Source organism: Erythrolamprus reginae, chromosome 2, assembly GCF_031021105.1.
Source record: "Erythrolamprus reginae isolate rEryReg1 chromosome 2, rEryReg1.hap1, whole genome shotgun sequence".
In the NCBI taxonomy this organism is placed as follows: domain Eukaryota; kingdom Metazoa; phylum Chordata; class Lepidosauria; order Squamata; family Dipsadidae; genus Erythrolamprus; species Erythrolamprus reginae.
In genome coordinates, this window is record NC_091951.1 from 18973363 (window position 1) to 18995681 (window position 22319).

At 45.7% G+C, this 22319-nt stretch overlaps 2 protein-coding genes and 1 pseudogene across 4 annotated transcripts in view; 1 reads left to right on the forward strand and 2 right to left on the reverse strand.

Annotated features, from left to right (window-relative positions):
- LOC139159223 (zinc finger protein 585A-like) overlaps positions 1-18520 on the reverse strand; it is a 53495-nt gene extending 34975 nt beyond the window's left edge. The window contains exons 1-5 of the mRNA XM_070736570.1: positions 18208-18520; positions 17173-17263; positions 9522-9723; positions 4312-4462; positions 1496-1914 (exon numbers count right to left, since the gene is read on the reverse strand). Of these exons, the coding sequence (XP_070592671.1) occupies positions 1496-1914; positions 4312-4462; positions 9522-9723; positions 17173-17263; positions 18208-18520 (1176 nt within the window). The remainder of the gene's footprint in view (positions 1-1495; positions 1915-4311; positions 4463-9521; positions 9724-17172; positions 17264-18207) is intronic.
- Positions 12321-12492, reverse strand: LOC139163302 (U2 spliceosomal RNA; annotated as a pseudogene).
- A 2548-nt stretch (positions 18521-21068) lies between the features above and the next one.
- The window catches only part of LOC139159803 (zinc finger protein 585A-like), a 43111-nt gene continuing 41860 nt past the window's right edge, over positions 21069-22319 (forward strand). For all 3 annotated transcript variants that reach the window (XM_070737197.1, XM_070737198.1, XM_070737199.1), the window contains exon 1: positions 21069-21368. The gene's annotated coding sequence lies outside the window, so the exon portion shown is untranslated. The remainder of the gene's footprint in view (positions 21369-22319) is intronic.

Here is a 22319-nt window from a genome sequence, read left to right on the forward strand (position 1 = left end):
TAATAGTTTAGAACTCAATCTGTATAGTCTGGAGGACAGAAGGAAAAGGGGGGACACGATCGAAACATTTAAATATGTTAAAGGGTTAAATAAGGTTCAGGAGGGAAGTGTTTTTAATAGGAAAGTGAACACAAGAACAAGGGGACACAATATGAAGTTAGTTGGGGGAAAGATCAAAAACAACATGAGAAAACCCTCCTAGCCTTTCGTAAGCTCCTTAAAACCCACCTCTGTCGTCAGGCATGGGGGAACTGATACTTTCCCTCCCCCTAGGCTTATAAAATTTATGTATGGTATGCTTGTATGTATGATTGGTTTTTAAATTGGGGTTTTAAATTAACTTAAACTTAAATATTAGATTTGTTTACATTGTACTATTATTGCTGTGAGCCGCCCCGAGTCTGCGGAGAGGGGCGGCATACAAATCTGATTAATAAAATAAATAATAAAATATTATTTTACTGAAAGAGTAGTAGATCCTTGGAACAAACTTCCAGCAGACGTGGTTGGTAAATCCACAGTAACTGAATTTAAACATGCCTGGGATAAACATATATCCATTGTAAGATAAAATACAGGAAATAGTATAAGGGCAGACTAGATGGACCATGAGGTCATTTTCTGCCGTCAGTCTTCTATGTTTCTGTTGTGATTCAGCCTGAGGCTGCTCAGGACCAGCTGTGTCTCTGCTGGCTCCATGCCCGGAGGAGGAGGACAGTGAAGAGGAGGGGGCTGAACAGTCGGACGGGGGAGAGGAAAATCAGGAATGGGATGAAGGAGAACAGCATGAGAGCCCCGGGGGGGGCCCTCTCCCCAGCCAGTAGCTTGGAGTCATTAGGTGATGACGCACAAGCCGTCATTGACATGCGACAGAGACGGTCAGATCAAAGAAAGGAGCAATTAAAGAAGTATTATCAACATTGAATTAGGAACAGCTGGGTTTGGGTGTGGTCCTCCTTAGCAGGGTTTAAAAGGCTGCCAAGCCCTTGAAGCCATGTGGAGTGTTATCAGTTTGGAGTTGCATTATCCTGTGTTGTTTCTCGGCGTCTCTGTTCCTGGCTTGTGGCCCAGCAGCTTTGGAAAACCCGTGGGAGGTGTAGGTCTGCTATCTACAGCCTTGGCTTGGCAGCAAGAATTCTGTATCGCTGCATGGACTTTTGCCTTCGTGGATATATCTGAAGATACAGCATTTTCCTGTTTGTAAGGACATTTTCTGTTACCTGTGTTTTTCTTGAATTTTATAAAACTGCCTTTGCCTTTTACCAGTGTGTCTGGCTTCTCTTTTTGAGTTGGTATTGGCTTCTGGAGTGACCCAGACAGAACAGTTTCTATGTTTCTATGTTTGTTTTCCCCCCCTGATTTATTCTGTTTTTTCACAAATTCCCTGATAATTCCTTGATATTTCCAAATTGTTGATTTCCCTGATAATTCCCTGATTTCCCTGTTTCCCAGGTTTGCTGGACACCCTGCCCTGTGTCCCCTTGTGAACACTCACCTGCCCTCGTTGCTGGTTCTCTAGAAAATCCTCTGCCAGAGAGACAACCTGGTTACAGGTTGAGGGCCCCTGTTCCTTGATGTTCTCCCGCATCCCCTGGGGGAGGATGGCCAGGAACTGCTCCAGGATCACCAGTTCCAAGATCTGCAGTTTGGTGTAACTCCCAGGTTTCAACCACTGGTGGCAGAGATGCCAGAGATGTTTGCAAACCTTACGGGGGCCTTCAATCTCCCGGTAGCAGAAGTCACGGAAACGTCGGCGTTCCGACTCAGAGTTGATCAGCGGCACCTCCTGGGCGTTTTGCATGGTTCTGTCCCGGCAGTCTCGCCAAGGCCTGGTCTGGAGCACGGGAGAGTTTTTCTCCGCTGCCGATCCTGCCGGGTCTTGCTCCTTGGCGGAAGCCAGCTGAGGGTCCAGAGCTAAAAAAAAATAAAAATAAATCACAAGACCCGTTTATCTGACGTAAAGCAACCCCTGACCTATCACAGACCCATCACAAAGCATTCACCTGACATCAGGGATGGGTTCTAACTTATCTCACTGCTGGTTCGCTTCCTCCCACACCACATGTCAAAAAAATTCAAACCCCCCTCCCCAAAACAAGCCGAAAACAAAATAGCGATGCATGCACAGTGCCAGAAACTTAGCTTCTGAGCATGCGCAGAAGGAAAAAAAAGCTGAAAAAAATTGAGGGGAAAAATCCGAACTAACGAACTAACGAACTAACGAACACATTTATTAAGTAAGTAAGTAAGTAAGTAAGTAAGTAAGTAAGTAAGTAAGTAAGTAAGTAAGTAAGTAAGAAAATAAATAAGTAAGTAAGAAAGAAAATAAGTAAGTAAGAAAGAAAGAAAGAAAGAAAGAAAGAAAGAAAGAAAGAAAGAAAGAAAGAAAGAAAGAAAGAAAGATGGTGGCGCCCACAGAACCGGTTCTGTAACATCACTGTGACATCGCTGTCAGGTTGCTGTTGGTCCGGCCGAACCTGTCCAAACCAGACCTGACCCATCAGAAGATGCTCACCTGATGTAACCCACCCGACTCCTCAGTAGACCCAACACAAGATGCCTGATGAAACCCACATCTGACTCATCACACAAGACATCAAAAGACCCTCACCTGGCATGACTCACAGCTGACCCATCACAAGACCCTCGTGTTACATGACCTCCCCATCACAAGACCTACTGACCACACAAAGCCCTTACAAGCAGAAGAACGCCAACGTTGGCATCCCCTAAACTCTGCTGAAGATGTTACATGGCCTGGTAACAAAATGTTCAGAAACCGACCCACAAGCTCGGAGAACCAACCTCCACCCTCATCCTGATCTATATTCACCACTATCGCAACAATAACAGAAAAAGCTAGCATGGCTAATTGCTCTCTCTAGAGCAGTGTTTTCCTCAACCGTGAACATTTTTAAATGCATGGATTTCAACTCCCAGAATCTGGACAATCAGACAAAATGGGTATTCCCTATATTCCCTGTGACAGCCATCACGTGCCAAAAGCATAACAACCCAAAATGCAATGTGCCCACACACATGTGCACATGTGTGTGCAAACTCACAAGTGCTCCCCTCCGCCTCACACTTGCACATGCAACCCCTGTCCCATTTTGGGCCTAGTAGGCCTTTCTGCAGCCTCCAAGGAGCAAAAAATTGGCCATGTGGAGGCCGTGCTGCACCTCTTCCATGCCCCATTTTGGGCCTAGTAGGCCTCCCTGCAGCCTCCTGGGAGCAAAAACAGACCATGTGAGGGCCGTGCTGCATCTCCCCCATGCCCGTTTTGGGCCTAGTAGGCCTCCCTGCAGCCTCCTGGGAGCAAAAACAAGCCCTGTGGGGGCCGTGCCATACCTCCCCCATGCCCCATTTTGGGCCTAGTAGGCCTCCCTGCAACCTCCTGGGAGCAAAAACAAGCCCTGTGGGGGCCGTGCCATACTCCCCCATGCCCTGTTTTGGGCCTAGTAGGCCTTCCTGCAGGCTCCTGGGAGCAAAAACAAGCCCTGTGGGGACCGTGCCATGCCTCCCCCATGCCCTGTTTTGGGCCTACTAGGCCTCCCTGCAGCCTCCTGGGAGCAAAAACAAGCCCTGTGGGGACCGTGCCATGCCTCCCCCATGCCCTGCTTTGGGCCTAGTAGGCCTTCCTGCAGGCTCCTGGGAGCAAAAACAGGCCGTGTGTGGGCCGTGCTGCACCTCCCCATGCCTTGTTTTGGGCCTAGTAGGTCTCTCTGCAGCCTCTTGGGAGCAAAAACAGACCATGTGGAGTCCGCGCTGCACCTCCCCATGCCCTATTTTTGGCCTGGTAGGCCTCTATGCACTTATAACCCATAACACAATGTATACATAGTCCTTGATTTACAACAGTTCGTTTGGTGACCGTTTGAAGTGACAACAGCATTGAAAAAAAGAGACTCTTTCTCACACTTATGACCATTGCAATATTCGCCATGGTTACATGATTTACATTTGGATGCCTGACAACCAAATATTGGTATTGGTATTGATGACCGTGGCAGTATCCCGGGGTCACGTGATTCTCCCTTTGCGACCTTTCGACAAGCAAAGTCAATGGGGAAGCCGGATTCACTTAACAAACGTGTTACTAATTTACCAACTGCAGTGATTCACTTAAGAATGTAAGATGAGGCAAATTCTCGCAATGATTGCAAGTCATAAGTCGAGGACTATCGGAACCCTGGGAGCTCTCCAAAACACAATACTGTATTTGTGTTGCTGCGTTCTCTTCCTGAACTCGTTTTCCGTCCACCGGCTTTTCTGCTACACAAGCTGAACCCAAGAGCACCCCTGGATTACCTGGGCTGGCGGGAAGAGAGTAGGAGTGCTCCAGACCCACAACGCCACTCCCAGGCAGGGGCGTGTTGGCACTGCTTTCCACTTTTAACACATTTCTTGGTGGAGGGTCAGGGGGCTTACGGCGGAGAAGCGGCCTCCTTCTTTTAGCGCCCTGTGGGAGAGACAAAATAAACTTGGAGAAGGGTATTTGGGTCTGCAACCCAGCTGCCAATGAGATTTATTTATTTATTTATTTTATTTTATTTTATTTTATTTTATTTTATTTTATTTTATTTTATTTTAATTTAATTTAATTTAATTTAATTTAATTTATTTATTAGATTTGTATGCCGCCCCTCTCCGTAGACTCGGGGCGGCACACAACAGAATAAAACAGTTCATAACAAATCTAATAATTTACAATTTAAAATATTTTTAAAAACCCATTATTAAGCAAACATATGTACAAACATACCATACAGTGTTCCCTCGATTTTCGTGGGTTCGAACTTCGCGGATAGCCTATACCACGGTTTTTCAAAAAATATTAATAAAAAAATTCATCGTGGGTTTTTTTCTATACCACGGTTTTTCCCGCCCGATGACGTCATACGTCATCACCAAACTAATAATTTTTGCAAATAAATAACAAAAAAATTAATTATTGTTAATAAATAATTATGTTAATAAATATCAGGATCACTAAGTGTCTTATTCAATGGTGAGTACCAGTAATAATGGTGAGTAAATGGTTGTTAAGGGAATGGGAATTAGTAATTTAGGGGTTTAAAGTGTTAAGGGAAGGCTTGTGATACTGTCCATAGCCAAAAATGGTGTATTTACTTCCGCATCTCTACTTCGCGGAAATTCAACTTTCGCGGGCGGTCTCGGAACGCATCCCCCGCGGAAATCGAGGGAACACTGTACATAAATTGTATAGGCCCGGGGGAGATATCTCAGTTCCCCCTTGCCTGACGGCAAAGGTGGGTTTTGAGGAGTTTACGAAAGGCAAGGAGAGTGGGGACAGTTCTAATCTCTGGGGGGAGTTGGTTCCAGAGAGTCGGGGCCGCCACAGAGAAGGCTCTTCCCCTGGGGCCCGCCAACCGACATTGTTTAGTTGACGGGACCCGGAGAAGGCCCACTCTGTGGGACCTAATTGGTCGCTGGGATTCGTGCAACAGAAGGCGGTCTCGGAGATATTCTGGTCCAGGGAGATGCTTTTGGGATCCACTGACGGAAAGAATAGAATAAAATAGAATAGAAACATAGAAGATTGACGGCAGAAAAAGACCTCATGATCCATCTAGTCTGCCCTTACACTATTTCCTGTATTTTATCTTAGGATTGATCTATGTTTATCCCAGGCATGTTTAAATTCAGTTACTGTGGATTTACCAACCACGTCTGCTGGAAGTTTGTACCAAGCATCTACCACTCTTTCAGTAAAATAATATTTTCTCATGTTGCTTTTGATCTTTCCCCCTTGTGTGTCCAATCACACTTGGCCAATAAAGAACAGAATAAAGAATAGAAATGAATAGGAATAGAATAGAAATGAATAGAATAGAATAAGTAGATTTGGAAGGGACCTTGGAGGTCTTCTAGTCCAACCCCCTGCTTAGGCAGGAAACCCCATCCCTCTTCAGACAAATGGTTACCCAACAGAAGCAGCAACAGTTCCCTTCCAAAGCCAGGTTCCCCTTCCCAATCTTCAAGATGCACATTAAAAAGTTGTGAGTTTGGGGGGGTGGGGAAGTGCAGAGAAGAGCAACTAAGACAATTGCTTGGAGACTAAAAACATACGAAGAACAGTTGCAGGATTTAGGTATGGCTACTCGAGAGAGAAAAGAAGGACTAAGGGAGACATGATAGCAGTGTTCCAATACTTGAGGGGCTGTCATGGGGGGAGGTGTCAGGCTATTTTCCAAGGCACCAGAAGACCAGACAAAGAAAAATGGATGGAAGCTGACCAATCAGAGAAGCAACCTAGAATTAAGGAGAAACTTCCTGACAATGAGGACAATAAACCAATAAGCCAGGCTTGTCTTCAGAAGTTGCGGGAGCTTCATCACTAGAGGTTTTTAAGGAGAGATTGGACAGTCACTTAGAAACATAGAAACATAGAAGACTGACGGCAGAAAAAGACCTCATGGTCCATCTAGTCTGCCCTTATACTATTTCCTGTATTTCATCTTACAATGGATATATGTTTATCCCAGGCATGTTTAAATTCAGTTACTGTGGATTTACCAACCACGTCTGCTGGAAGTTTGTTCCAAGGATCTACTACTCTTTCAGTGAAATAATATTTTCTCACGTTGCTTTTGATCTTTCCCCCAACTAACTTCAGATTGTGTCCCCTTGTTCTTGTGTTCACTTTCCTATTAAAAACACTTCCCTCCTGAACCTTTAACATATTTAAATGTTTCGATCATGTCCCCCCTTTTCCTTCTGTCCTCCAGACTATACAGATTGAGTTCATTAAGTCTTTCCTGATACGTTTTATGCTTAAGACCTCCCACCATTCTTGTAGCCCATCTTTGGACCCATTCAATTTTGTCAATATCTTTTTGTAGGTGAGGTCTCCAGAACTGAACACACAGTATTCCAAATGGGGTCTCACCAGCGCTCTATATAAGGGGATCACAATCTCCCTCTTCCTGCTTGTTATACCTCTAGCTATGCAGCCAAGCATCCTACTTGCTTTTCCTACTGCCCAGCCAAGCATCCTACTTCCTATTTCCTCCTACTTGTCTGAAATAGTGCAAGTTCTCCTGCTTGAGCAGGGGGTAGGACTGATTGATTGATTGATTGACTGAGTGAGTGAGTGATTGATTGATTTGGATTTGTCAGCTGCCCAACCCCTGAGGGCCTCTGGATAGATAGATAGAATTCTTTATTGGCCAAGTGTGATTGGACACACAAGGTATTTTGTCTTTGGTGCATATGCTCTCAGTGTACATAAAAGAAAATATACGTTTGTCAAGAATCATGTGGTACAACACTTAATGATTGTCATAGGGGTCAAATAAGCAATGAGGAAACAGTCAATATTAATATAAATCATAAGGATACAAGCAACAAGTTACAGTCATACAGTCATAAGTGGGAGGAGATGGGTGATAGGAATGATGAGAAAAAACGAGTAGTAACAGTAGTGCAGACTTAGTAAATAGTTTGATGTCCTCTAGATCAGTGTTTCCCAACCTTGGCAACTTGAAGGTACCTGGACTTCAACTCCCAGAATTCCCCAGCCAGCTGGCTGGGGAATTCTGGGAGTTGAAGTCCAAATATCTTCAAGTTGCCAAGGTTGGGAAACACTGCTCTAGATCAGGGATCTCCAACCTTGGCCACTTTAAGACTTGTGGACTTCAACTCCCAGAGTTCCTCAGCCAGCAAAGCAAAGCTGGCTGAGGAACTCTGGGAGTTGAAGTCCACAAGTCTTAAATGGCCAAGGTTGGAGACCCCTGCTCTAGATGTCCCTTCCAGCTATATTCTAATTCTGATTCCTGTTAACAGCCACATCCTCTATGAATTTGTGGCAACCCCTATGAGAATACTGCCATCATGTCTCCACTAGTCCTTCTTTTCATTAAACTAAAGATACCCAGTTCCTTCTTTGTATGGTTTTAGCCTCCGGTCCCATCATTATCTTTGTTGGAAGACAATCACTTTTGGAAGACAAGGAGTCATGTCCAGTCAACGAAGCAGTGGAAGTGATGTGCCGGTGTCTGGAGGCTGTTGGGGTCTGGATGGGTGTCAACAGACTCAAACTCATCCTGGATAAGATGGAGTGGCTGTGGGTTCTGCCTCCCAAGGACAATTCCATCTGTCCATCCACAACCCTGGGGGAGGGAATTATTGACCCCCTCAAATTGGGTGCGCAACTTGGGCGTCCTCCTCAATCCACAGCTCACATTAGAGAAACATCTTTCAGCTGTGGCCTGGTACACCAGTTGCGGCCCTACCTGGATCGGGACTCACTGCTCACAGTCACTCATGCCCTCATCACCTCGAGATTCGACTACTGTAATGCTCTCTACATGGGGCTACCTTTGAAAAGTGTTCAGAAACTTCCGATCAGCAATCATGGGCTTCCCTAAATATGCCCATGTCACACCAACACTCCGCAGTCTGCATTGGTTGCTGATCAGTTTCCGGTCACAATTCAAAGTGTTGGTTATGACCTATAAAGCCCTTCATGGCATCGGACCAGAATATCTCCGGGACCGCCTTCTGCCGCACGAATCTCAGCGACCGATTAGGTCCCACAGAGTTGGCCTTCTCCGGGTCCCATCGACTAAACAATGTCGGCTGGTGGGACCCAGGGGAAGAGCCTTCTCTGTGGCGGCCCCGACCCTCTGGAACCAGCTCCCCCCTGAGATTAGAACTGCCCCCACCCTCCTTGCCTTTCTTAAACTCCTTAAAACCCACCTCTGCCGTCAGGCATGGGGGAACTGAGATAACTTCCCCAGGCCTATACTGTTTATGTATGGTATGTTGTGTGCATGATTTTTAAATTATGGGTTTTTAGTTTTAATTATTAGATTTGTATTATACAGTGGTACCTCATCTTACGAACGCCTCTTCTAACGAACTTTTCAAGATACGAAAAGTTGTTTAAGATTTTTTTGCCTCTTCTTCCGAACTATTTTCACCTTACAAACCCAAGCCACTGCTGCTGGGATGAAGGGGTTTCTCCCCCCCCCTTTTTTTGAAGAAAGAAAAGGGAGGGGCGGCTTGGAGGGGGGAAAAGTCTCCATTTAAATAACTAGGAGAACAGCGTGTTTGCAAGCACTGAAAGGGTGTCTTTTTAAGAAAGAAAAGGGAGGGGCGCCCCCCTTGCCTTACTTCCTTCCCACTTTAGCCTAGCCTTGCTTCTTCCACCCCTCCCCCTTTAGCTGCTCCTCCCTGCCCTCTATTCGCTTCCCTTCTAAAGTTTGGGATTTTCCTGAAAGATTTGCAGGCATTATTTGCTTTTACATGGATTCCTATGGGAAACATTGTTTCGTCTTACGAACTTTTCACCTTACGAACCTCCTCCTGGAACCAATTAAGTTCGTATCATGAGGTACCACTGTATATTGTTTTCTATTACTGTTGTGAGCCGCCCTGAGTCTATGGAGAGGGGCGGCATACAAATTTAATAAATAAATAATAATAATAATAAACAACTGATGGTTACTTTCAATGAGAGTGGGGAGAACCAATCCCAGTGAGTCTACCGTTACCTTCCTCTGTCGTTCGGGTATATTAAAAACGGTTGGAATCGCGTCTGGCTTGAGGTATCGCCGCCCGGAAGCCACGTTTTCTAGGTAATCATCCTCGCAAAAATGTTCTGAGCAGAGCACGTGGTGACGGGTAGGAGTGAAATTCTTCCGCCGAATACTCCAGACCCATTTTTTTAAGACATCTTTTTTGCCAAGGGGAAATCTAGAAACAAATAACACCACAACGTAACAACCCATAGCGCTTAGACCAGTGGTTCTCGATCTTTCTACTGCTGCGGCCCCTTCATACAGTTCCTCGTGTTGTGGTGACCCCCCAATCGTAAGACTAGCACCAATTCTCCCAGCAGAGCTTTAAGCTGATTGGCAGGAAGGTCAGAGGGACACTCCCACTGTAAGCACCTGATTGGTCGGATGGTAAAAATATGTTCCAAGGCGCCAAAATAGAAGCTTTAGTTCCCAACACCAGGGGAAATTGGTCTTTTCTTATAATCTTAGGCGACCCCTTTAAAATGGTTGTTCGACCCCCCAAAGGGGTCCTGACCCCAAGGTTGAGAACCACTGGCTTAAACTTATATACCGCTTCATAGTCCTTTACAGCCCTCTCTTGAGTGGTTTATGAGAATCAGCCTATATCCCAGCGGCCAGTTAGGTCCCACAGAGTGGGTCTTCTCCAGGTCCTGTCAACTAAACAATGCTGCTTGGCGGGACCCAGAGGAAGAGCCTTCTCTGTGGCGGCCCCAGCCCTCTGGAACCAACTCCCCCCAGAGATTAGAATTGCCCCCACCCTCCTTGCCTTTCGTAAGCTACTTAAAACCCACCTCTGCCGCCAGGCATGGGGGAATTAGGTTTCTTCTCCCCCTAGGCCGTTAAAATTGTATGCATAGTATGTTTGTATGTATGTTTGGTTTTGTATATTAAGGGGCTTTAATTCGCTTTTAGTATTGGATTATTATTGTATATTGTTTATAATGGCTGTTAGCCACCCCGAGTTTTCGGAGAGAGGCGGCATATAAATCCAATAAAACTTAAAACTTGCCCCCAAACAATCTGGGCCCTCACTTTTACCGACCTCGGAAAGATGGAAGGCTGAGTCAACCTTCAGCCCAATCAGTATCGAACTATTGGCAGAGATCGTCTTGCAGTGCTGCATTCTAACCACTGGGCCACCATGGCCCTTAATGATGTTGAAGATAACATTAATGATGTTCAATAGTCCCAACAAGTAACAAGTTGTTGCTGGGTGCTGCTTATTGTTGTGAAAGGGTGTACGAAAAACCTTGGGGGATGAAGAGACACTGTTTAGGGCAGTGTTTCCCAACCTTGGCAACTTGAAGATATTTGGACTTCAACTCCCAGAATTCTCCAGCCAGCATTCGCTGGCTGGGGAATTCTGGGAGTTGAAGTCCAAATATCTTCAAGTTGTCAAGGTTGGGAAACACTGGTCTAGGGGAGTGATGGTGAACTTATGGCATGTATGCCACAGGTGGCACACAGAACCATATTATGCACACCTGCCAGCAATTCTTTTCGGTTACTGCCAATCAGCTGGCCGGCGTGCATGCTCGCACCAGAAAACGGAAGAACCGCTCTCCTGGTTTCCAACGCTGCCACACACACAAAGGCCAACTGATTGTCGTGTGCACATGCATACCAGAAACCCTGAAGAGGAACCGGTGATTCCATGCATGCCAGTGACATGATTCCACATGCCACTTTGGGCACGCGTGCCATAAGTTCACCATCATGGAAATAGCTTATTTGGGAGAGGGGTATATATGTAAATATCAGGTTAGGGCTTATTTTCAAGGAAACACAATACAGGTAGTCCCCGGGTTACATCGTCCCCGACGTATGACGTCGCTACGATGACCTGGGGACAGCTTCGAAGCCACCGCTGCTGCCTCCTCCTTCATTAGAGCGAAGGGATCTCTGCGGTGGGCAGCGGCTTCGGAGACCCCATGGAGATCCCCTTGCCTGAACGGCGGCGGCTTCAAGGGACCAACAGCCGGTCCTTCTTGGTACTGCATTGCTGTAGCCTCCAAGGCTGCCCATCACGGAGATCCCCTCGCCCGGCGGCGGCGGCAGCCTCGGAGGCTGTAGCAACATACCACCGAGAAGGACCGGCTGTTGGTTCCTTGAAGAAGCCGCTGCCGCCGCCGCCATATAAGTCGGAATATTCATGTAAATTCCTATTGTCTCCCCCCACTCGGCCAAGCTCAAGGGATTGTAGGGACAGGTCATCCTCAATTTATGACCATAATTGAGCATGCACAGAAGATGGTTTTTTAACCAGCTTCAGGATGCAAATCAGCAGCAAGGTAAGCCAAAACCCATCCCCGCCCTTCAGGACATCTACATGGCTGTCTTCATCTAAAAACCACACCCTCACCTGTCTTGGCAGGACAAGCAACTGTACGTAAACAGGAAGCAAATGTCACCTTCTCTCAATGCTGATTTTTCCTAAGCGGGTGAAGAAATATTTGCAAGCCAACAAGCCCAGCTGAGAGAGAGAAACGGAGAGCATCTCCCTTCGATTCTGAACTCTAGAATTCTCTTCCACTGGGATTAGCGTTGTCAGGAAAACCAGACCAGAAACGCAGCGAGAGAAGCTAATTTTACTTTGACGTAAAGCCGCGTTCCCAGAAAAAAAGAGCCGGGGTGGCGCAGCAGGTAGAGTGCTGTACTGCAGGCCACTGAAGCTGACTGTAGATCTGAAGGTTAGCGGTTCAAATCTCATCACCGGCTCAAGGTTCACTCAGCCTTCCATCCTTCCGAGGTGGGTAAAATGAGGACCCGGATTGTGGGGGCAATAGCCTGGCTCTGTTAAGAAGTGCTATTGCTAACATGTTGTAAGCCGCCCTGAGTCTAAGGAGAAGGGCGGCATAAAAAATTGAATAAATAAATAAATAAATAAATCTTTGAAAGTATGGCACTACTACACTTGATCTTAGCCAAAAGGCCGAGAAGCGATTATATTGACTTAAAGATTTAAGATTTTATCCTTTTTTCTGTATTAAAAATTGACTTCAAGAAAAGAGGGGTAATTGTAACCCCTACTATGTGTTTAAATGTTTGTGAGTTTGTATGTCTATTTATTGAAAATTAATAAAGTATTATAAAAAAAAAAAAGTGTGAAAGTGCAGGTGGGTCTTTGACTTACAACAGTTCCTTTAGCGACCGTTCGACGTTACTACGGCCCTGAATGGTGTGACTGATGATTGTTTGTCATGCTTACCACCCTTGAAGCCTCTTTGTGGTCACATGATCAAAAAAATCCAGACGCTCTGGCAACTGACTGACATTTATGACCCTTGAAATGTCCCGGGGTCGTATGATCCCCTTTTGCAACCTTCTGGCAAGCAAAGTCGACGGAGAAGCCCGATTCATACTAACTGATCAGCTTGGATCATTCACTTAACAACAGTGGCATGAAGCGTCCCAAAATGGAGAAGCCAGGTTCACTTCCCCGGGTTACTACCTTAAAGAACTGAAGTGAGTCGCTTTAGAACTGTGGCCAAAGGGATCGTCACTGCTCACAGTCACTCATGCCCTCATCACCTCAAGGTTCGACTACTGTAACGCTCTCTACATGGGGCTACCTTTGAAGAGTGTTCGGAAACTCTAGATCATGCAGAATGCGGCTGCGAGAGCAATAATTGGCTTCCCTAGGTATGCCCATGTTACACCAACACTCCACAGTCTGCATTGGTTGCTGATCAGTTTCCGGTCACAATTCAAAGTGTTGGTTATGACCTATAAAGCCCTTCATGGCACCGGACCAGAATATCTGCGGGACCGCCTTCTGCCGTACGAATCCCAGCGACCGATTAGGGCCCACAGAGTTGGCCTCCTCCAGGTTCCGTCGACTAAACAATGTCGGCTGGCGGGACGCAGAGGAAGAGCCTTCTCTGTGGCGGCCCCAACCCTCTTGAGCAGCTCCCCCCAGAGATTAAGATTGTCCCCACCCTCCTTGCCTTTCATAAACTCCTTAAAACCCACCTCTGCCATCAGGCATGGGGGAACTGAGATATCTCCCCTTGCCTATGCAGTTTTATGTATGGTATGTTTGTGTGTATGATTTTTAAACAATGGGGTTTTTTAAACTTTTAATGTTAGATTTATTATTATAGACTTTTAATATTAGATTTGTCATTGTACACTGTTTTTATCACTGTTGTGAGCCGCCCTGAGTCTACGGAGAGGGGCGGCATACAAATCTAATAAATAATAATAATAATAATAATAATAATAATAATAATAATAATAATAATAATAATCGTAAAATGGGGCAAAAGCCACTTTACGCCCATCTCACATAGCAACATAAATGTTGTGGTCGTAAATTGAGGACTACCTGTACAACTCTTCCCTCTTCCTATACAGGTTGAGAACGTCCTGCTTTCCTTGCTTTGTGCATAGGCCCCTGTGGGCGACGCTCCCTCTTAGCTGACCGCTCCCTAGGCAGCATCTCTTGGTCTCGTCTCCCAAGGTCATTCTCGCATACCATTATAATTGCTCTCCTTATTTTTTTTGCCTCTGCCATCTGCGAGGATTCCTGATCAGGTTAAAACCAGTCTGTTGTAATCATAGATTTTAAGCACTGAAATTTGGAAATAAAATATTGCTGGAGAGTGATGTTTTAAGACTAAATTATGTGCTGAATAAGATATTTATTTTTCCTCTATGGAAAGGCAGGAAGCAAAGTCCAGGCTGAGCAAGCATCCTGCAGAATCATGATAAGGAAATATATGCCTTAGACATTCCTTTGTTAATCACCAGTAAATACACATTCCAGGAAAGGGGCAAAGATTGTAGCTTCCATTAATTATCTATAGGGAAGCCACAAGAGAAGTTTGCTTTATATGGTGCTGGCATAATGTATGTGTCGTTCGCAATTGGTTATTCTGTACCACATGTCAGAACTGTGAATACACAATAAATAGGAGAGACCTGGATCCATTCGGGGTCGTCCTCCGAGAAAACTTTCTCTCTGTCATTTCATTCTGATGTGGCAATTATGGCATGCTGTGCCTTCCTAGAGGGCTACCCACCGGGGGAGGGCGGAATGCTTTCACCAGTCAGGTGAGCCTAATGGAGATCAAATGCCATTAACAAAGGAAGCAACTCACTCCCCTAAGATTTGTTGCCTCTATTTCACCGTGGAAGACTTAAGAGTCTTAGACTAAGAGAAATAACTTTATTGCCACTTTAAGTGTACACTATAAGTCAGTGTTTTTCAACCAGTGTGCCGTGGCACACTAGTGTGCCGCGAGACATGGTCAGGTGTGCCGCGAAGCTCAGAGAGAAAGAAAGCAAGAGAGAGAGAAAGCAAGAGAGAAAGCAAGGGAGAGAGAGAAAGAAAGCAAGAGAGAGAGAAAACAAGAGAAGAAAGAGAGAGAGAAAGAGAGAGAGAGAGAAAGAGAGAGAAAGAAAGCAAGAGAGAGAGAGAAAGAGAGGGAGGGAAGGAGAGAGAGAGAAAGACATAGAGGGAGGTAGGGAGGGAGAGAGAAAGAGAGCAAAAAAGAGAGGAAGGAAGGAAGAGAAAGAAAGAGGGATGGAGAGAGAGAGAAAGAGGAAGGAAGGGAGAGACAGAGGGAGGCAGAAAGAAATAGAGTGAAGGGGAGGAAGAGAGAGAGAGAGAATTTTTTTGTCCAAACTTTTTTAACGCCCCCCCCCCCCCAACTCATTGTGCCCCAGGATTTCGTAAATGTAAAAAATGTGCCGCGGCTCAAAAAAGGTTGAAAATCACTGCTATAAGTGGTATACATTCAAATGAAATTTCCCTGCATACAGCTCTTAAAAGGTCACCCCCCCCCCAATATATACAACATAAACATGACAAAATAAATGAATAAATTCAAAATTATGCACATACCCACATATATGACACAGAGAAACAGTGGAGTCTCGTTTGGATGTGTATACAGTGATCCCCCGCTCGTTGCGAGGGTTCCGTTCCAGGAGCCCCCGCAACGAGCGGGTTTTCGCGAAGTAGCGATGCGGAAGTAAAAACACCGTCTGCGCATGTGCAGACGGTGTTTTTACTCCCACAGCGCTAGCGAGGAGCCGAAGATTGGGGGCGGCGCGGCTGTTTGCCGCCGGCATGGGGGGCTTCCTAGCAGCCCCCCAAACCCGGGTTGGGGGTCCGGGGGGCGCTGTCTCTCGGCGCTTTCGTGCTGAGTCCGGGAGCGAACTCGCTCCTCGACTCAGCTGGAAAGCGCCGAGAGACAGCGTGGACAGGCCCGTTCCTTGGCGCTGTCTCTCGGGGCTTTCGTGCTGAGTCCGGGAGCGAACTCGCTCCCCGACTCAGCTGGAAAGCGCCGAGAGACAGCGTGGACAGGCCCGTTCCTTGGCGCTGTCTCTCGGGGCTTTCGTGCTGAGTCCGGGAGCGAACTCGCTCCCCGACTCAGCTGGAAAGCGCCGAGAGACAGCGTGGACAGGCCCGTTCCTTGGCGCTGTCTCTCGGGGCTTTCCAGCTGAGTCGGGGAGCGAGTTCGCTCCCGGACTCAGCTGGAAAGCGCCGAGAGACAGCGTGGACAGGCCCGTGCGGCGAGAATGAACGGCGTGGGCGGGCGAAGGGCGGGCGGCAGCGAGGAGTTTGCGTGGGCGGTGGGGAAACTCCTCGCTGACGCCAGCAAGAGGGGGAAGACTCAGGGAAGCCGCCCAGCAGCTGATCTCCCGGTTGCCATCTACGCATGCGTGCCCATGGGCACGCATGCGTAGATGGTATTTTGACTTCCAGGTTGAAAAATAGCGAAGTACCCTGTTCGCAATGGTTGGGGACGCAATAAACGGGGGATCACTGTACATGTATGAGGCGAGAGAAAACAAATCTTGCAAGTTTACAGAAGGAACAAAGCTGTTCCAAAATTGGGTAGTCCTGCTAGAAATATTTCAAAACCTCCGAGGGGAGCAACAAAAACAGAATGTGAGGTGGGTGTATGGGATCTCTAACAATGTTTTGAGCTCTAAGCACATAGCTCTTATAGGCAGCCATCTTGAATGATGGGAAGTGAGCTTCCTATAGAAACATAGAAGACTGACGGCAGAAAAAGACCTCATGGTCCATCTAGTCTGCCCTTATACTATTTTCTGTATTATATCTTAGGATGGATATATGTTTATCCCAGGCATGTTTAAATTCAGTTACTGTGGATTTACCAACCACGTCTGCTGGAAGTTTGTTCCAAGGATCTACTACTCTTTCAGTAAAATAATATTTTCTCATGTTGCTTTTGATCTTTTCCCCAACTAACTTCAGATTGTGTCCCCTTGTTCTTGTGTTCACTTTCCTATTAAAAACACTTCCCTCTTGAACCTTATTTAACCCTTTAACATATTTAAATGTTTCAATCATGTCCCCCGTTTTCCTTCAGTCCTCCAGACTATACAGATTGAGTTCATGAAGTCTTTCCTGATACGTTTGATGCTTAAAACCTTCCACCATTCTTGTAGCCCGTCTTTGGACCCGTTCAATTTTGTCAATATCTTTTTGTAGGTGAGGTCTCCAGAACTGAACACAGTATTCCATCTATCATTCCATCTATCATCTTCTTGGCTGTCCTTACCACTCTCTGTATGGACTTTCTATCTGAGGCACAGCTGCCACCAAACCAAGCAGTGATGCATTTTGGAAGGGGGTTTGACTTACCTGTGGAAGGAAATATTATTGCCCAGTGAAAATTTGCTATTGCAGTTTATTGCGCAGCATGATTTCACCATGACTGTCTCTATTCCACGAACTGTAGAAGAGAAAAGGAGAGAAGCTAATGAAACCTGGCAGAGACCCAAGCCCCAAAACAACCTCCCTCCATCTGATAAACTCCCTGAGTTTAGGAGGCCCCCTCCTGCTTATCATTCTTGTACTCACCTCCAAATCTGTTAGCATCTTCCTGTTCAAGCTTTGCTACGCTATTTCTGTGCATATATGAATATATATATATGGTCTCGAAACTTGGCAACTTTAAGACTGGTGGACTGCGATTCCCAGAATTCCCCAGCCACCATGGCATGAAGAATTCTGGAACCGAAGTCCACCAAGTCTTAATAGTTGCCAAGTTTCAAGACGGCAACTTTTTAAAAGGTTGGACTTCAACTCCCAGAATTCCTTGAAGTTCACAAATACTTCAACTCCCAGAATACCCCACCCAACATGGCATGCTGAAGAACCTTAGGAGTTGAAATCTGCAAGTCTTAAAGTGGCCAAGTTTCAAGACCCCGATTTAGAGTAGCCTGTTTGAACCTTGGCAACTTCTGAAAAGGCTGGACTTCAACTCCCAGAATCCCTTAGTCAGCATGGCATGATGAAGAATCCTGGGAATTGAAGTCCACAGGTCTTATAGTGGCCAAGTTTCAAGATGTAGAATTTCTTAATCTTGGCAACTTTTAAAAAGGCTGGACTTTGATTCCCAGAATTCCTCACTCAACATGGCATGCTGAAGAACCTTGGGAGTTGAAGTCCACAAGTGTTGTAGTGGCCAAGTTTCAAGACCCCCCCCTTATTTAGAATAGTATTTTTGAACCTTGGCAACTTGTGAAAGGGCTGGATTTCAACTCCCAGAATCCCCCAGCCAGTCATGACATGATGATGAATTCTGGGAGTTGAAGTACACCCTGCTTAAAAAGTTGTCGCGGTTCAAGAAACGCTGCTTTAGAGACCGGCTGCTTCGGGCTCGGCTCGGCTCACCTCCTCCGTCTCTCCAAGCTAGCCACCCGGGAAACCGCCCCGTTCCTCCCTTAAGGGCAGAGAGGCGGCATTTGAACCCAGGATCCTCAGCCTTTGCTCCTTTCTCCGAGCACAGCAGCTTCTTCACGCCGCCGCCGCTCGTTTTCCCCTCCGCGCACCAGCTGCCAAACGCCACGGACCGGAAAGTGCCGCGGCGAATGCTTTCCCCCTTTTGCATCCACCCGCTAAAACCTTCCTCCTCTTCCTCCGCCGCTTTTCTCCTCTCTAGCCGCCTCCCTCGCTCTCTTGAACGCTGCAGGATCCGATGCACCATCAAGCTGGGATTTAAAAAGAAAAGAAGCGGAGGGGATATATAAATAGTGTGTGTGTGTGTGTGTATCTATCTGTCTCTATCTATCTATCTATCTATCTATCTATCTATCTATCTATCTATCTATATTTATTTATTTATCAATCTATTTTATTTATTTATTGTTAGAGTTGAAAGGGACCATGCAGGTCATCAAGTCAACCCCCTGCCTGAGCAGGAATCCTAATGCATCCCAGCCAAATGGTAGTCCAATCTCCTATCTATCTATCTATCTATCTATCTATCTATCTATCTATCTATCTATCTATCTTGTAATCATATGCTGCAATGTCCTGCCTGTCAATGACTACTTCAGCTTCAACCGCAACAACAAAAGGGCACGCAACAAATTCAAACTTAATATTAATCACTCCAAACTTGACTGTAAAAAATATGACTTTAGCAATCGAGTTGTCGAAGCATGGAGCTCATTACCGGACTCAGTAGTGTCAACCCCTAACCCCCAACATTTTTCCCTTAGACTATCCAAGATTAACCTCTCCAGGTTCCTAAGAGGTCAGTAAGGGGCATACATAAGTGCACTAGCCTGCCTTTCGTCCCCTGTCCAATTGCCTCTCCTTATCTCATATATATCTTTTCTTCCTTTCATATATCTTCTCCTCTACTTTTATATCTTTTCTTTATATATAATACTTCATGTCTATCCTCTTCAATATGTATTGTGTATTGGACAAAATAAATAAATAAAATTGTCTGTCTGTCTGTCTGTCTGTCTGTCTGTCTGTCTGTCTATCTATCTATCTATCTATCTATCTATCTATCTATCTATCTATCTATCTATGGGTTTTTTTCTGTTGAAATAGAATAGTTTCTTGGACATACAAGGAATTTGTTATGGTGCATAGAAATAGATCCATACTAGTCTCCCTTCCTTTTTCACTATCAGCAAAAAATATGCTACACAAAAAGAGAGAGCGAGAGAGGAAGGGAGGAAGGAGGGAAAGAGTAAATGTGCATGCCAGAAGTGGAAAAACGATCAAAACGAGCTCCGCTGCAACAAGAACAAGTGTTTTGTTTTGGAAAATAAAAGACGTGAGGATGCAACCGAATCTGAAACCTTGCTGATTAAAAGGGTGTATGTGTGTATGGGTTTTTTTTGGTCGAAATAGACCTATACTAGTCTCCCTTTTCAGTATCAGCAAAAAATATGGATGGATGGATAAGATAGATGGAAGGAAGAAAAGAGAGAGAAGGAAGAAAGAAAGAAAGAAAGGAAAGAATATGCATGCCAGAAGGGGAAAAACGAGCCCCGCTGCAACAAGAACATGTTTCATATTTTTTATTCTATGTTGTAAGCCACCCCGAGTCCTCCGAGGGGCGACATAAAAGTCCAATTAATAAATAAAATAAATAAATAAATTACTCCTCCAACAGGATGGTATAACGCAGTGTTTCCCAACCTTGGCAACTAGAAGATATTTGGACTTCAACTCCCAGAATTCCCCAGCCAGCGAATGCTGGCTGGGGAATTCTGGGAGTTGAAGTCCAAATATCTTCAAGTTGCCAAGGTTGGGAAACACTGGTATAATGGACAATGGCCTTCCAAGTATCCATGTAAGTTTGGACAACTCCTCCTCCCACAATTAGGAGGGGGTTGAGGAAAAGAGCCCAGCTGCCCCGTTGGTGGCAAAAGGCAGGACCAGGGATTTTTGGGGTGGGGGGAGGAAATGACTCCCACCACAGTGATTAAAAAAAAAATGCAATGTACACCCTCACTTCTTATTCTCCTTTGACTTGATTTATATCACCAGGAAAGGTGCAAACCGACTGTCTCGGTTATTTCGAGCAGGAACTCGGAATATGGTTCTCTCCCATCGGTCCTGGCTGCTATACCCACCTTGGCAGGGGCTGATGGGATAGGAGTCCACAACCCCCCTCTTACTCTTGAGTTTCATTTACATTGCATTGCTTTCGCATTCTCAACTCCCTGGGCTTATTTACCTAGCACCGGATCTACCGTTTTAGTGCTCGATTCACGCTTTAAAACAAACACACACACAAAAACACAGCCGATCGCGGTACTATCTTTGGTTAAAACGAATTGATAGCAAACGCGTTTCCTTTCCACCATTTAATCCGAAGACCGGGTTTCCAGCCTCGCCGTCCCCGCGTAGCTGGAAAAATTGAAGCGTCATGAATTTATACAACCCAGGGATTAAATTATCCAAAAGAAAACGGAATAAAAAGGAGGGGGTGTCGCCTTTCGGGTCGGGAGACGCCTGGCTCCAGCGCGCACTCAATTCGTCGATCCTTGATTCGGAGCGGGCGATACCATTTCAGACCCGCCGGGGAGGGGTCGCCGCTTTTATCCCAAACCCTCCAAACGTTACGATCTCACCCTTTTAGAAAGCCGGCGCGGCCGATCAAGCTCTTTTAAAAATCTCCCCGCTGCGTATCTAGGCTACCGAAGAACCAGCCATTTTTTTTAAAGGCACCCCCTTTTTAATCGAAGTGGAACAAGCCATATCGCCATCTTCGCCCCGCCCATCTTCCAAGCGGAGTAAACCATGTCACCACCTTCGCGGGGGGAAGAGGAGGAGGTGTCAGACGGAAAGAAGAGTGGCATCCCGGTTTTTGATCGGCCTTTTGGGATAAACCAAAAAAAAAAAAAATCCGGCCCGGGGGGAATCGTAATCCTTTTTACAGCGGAAGCCTCTTATTTCTGGATTGTATTTTTAAAAATATTATTATTTTAAATCCGCGCTCATGTGAAGGCGGCCTCTCGCGTGTCGCCCGTTTGCAAAGAAAGGGACGAAAGAGGCGGCAGGGCGGAAAAAACAAGGGAGAAGCGGTGAGTTTGCTTGCAAAGAAAAACCGGGGCGGAGGCATATGGAGCTGGCTGACAACGCGCATCTCCGGGCGGGGAGGAAACGCGCGTCTCTCTCGCTCTTTCTCTCTCTCTCTCTCTCGACCGTAGACTTATGCAAAAGGGTAGAATCGAGAGCGCCCATTGTCTGAAGCGGGGAAACGCTTTGCAATTGCGCGGGGAGCCATCTTGGTTTAGTCCCCCCCCCCTTTCCTCCCTCCCGCCTTGCTTTTTATTTATTTATTTATGTAAGGTTTTTTTCATTCTTCCTCCCACGGAACTCTCAGCCACGGAGGGCGAGGGAAAAGAAATTTGGGGGGGGGGACCCAATACGGCTGCCCCTAACTGGGGAAGGGATAATAAGCCCCTTACAATTGGACACGTGGGTGGAATGGAAAAAAAGCTTAGGCCTTCCGGCGTGCTATTATTATTATTATTATTATTATTATTATTATTATTATTATTATTATTATTATTATTATTATTATTTATTATGCAGCCCCAGACGCTTGGGAAATCCAGCATATAAATCTTGTTTCCTGCGTGTTACTGGTTTTTTTGTGAATAAAATAACAATTCGAAAATATATCATCGCGTCCTAAGCCTCTGGGTGAAGCACAATTAGTAACTACAGTAATGCCAAATCCGGTGAAACAACTGGCCGCTGTGATACAATTAATAATAATAATAATAATAATACACACAGTTCTAGAAGCTTGGGAAGTGTTTGCTTTTTGATATTGTAATATTGTAATATGAAATCTAGAATATAAATCTCATTTGCTGTGTGTTACTGGGTTTTTTGTGAATAAAATAATAATTCGAAATATATTACCACGTTGTAGGCCGCTGGGTGGGGCTCGATTAATAACTAATGCCAAATCTGGTGAAACAACTGGCCGTTATGATGATGATGATGATGATGATGATGATGAT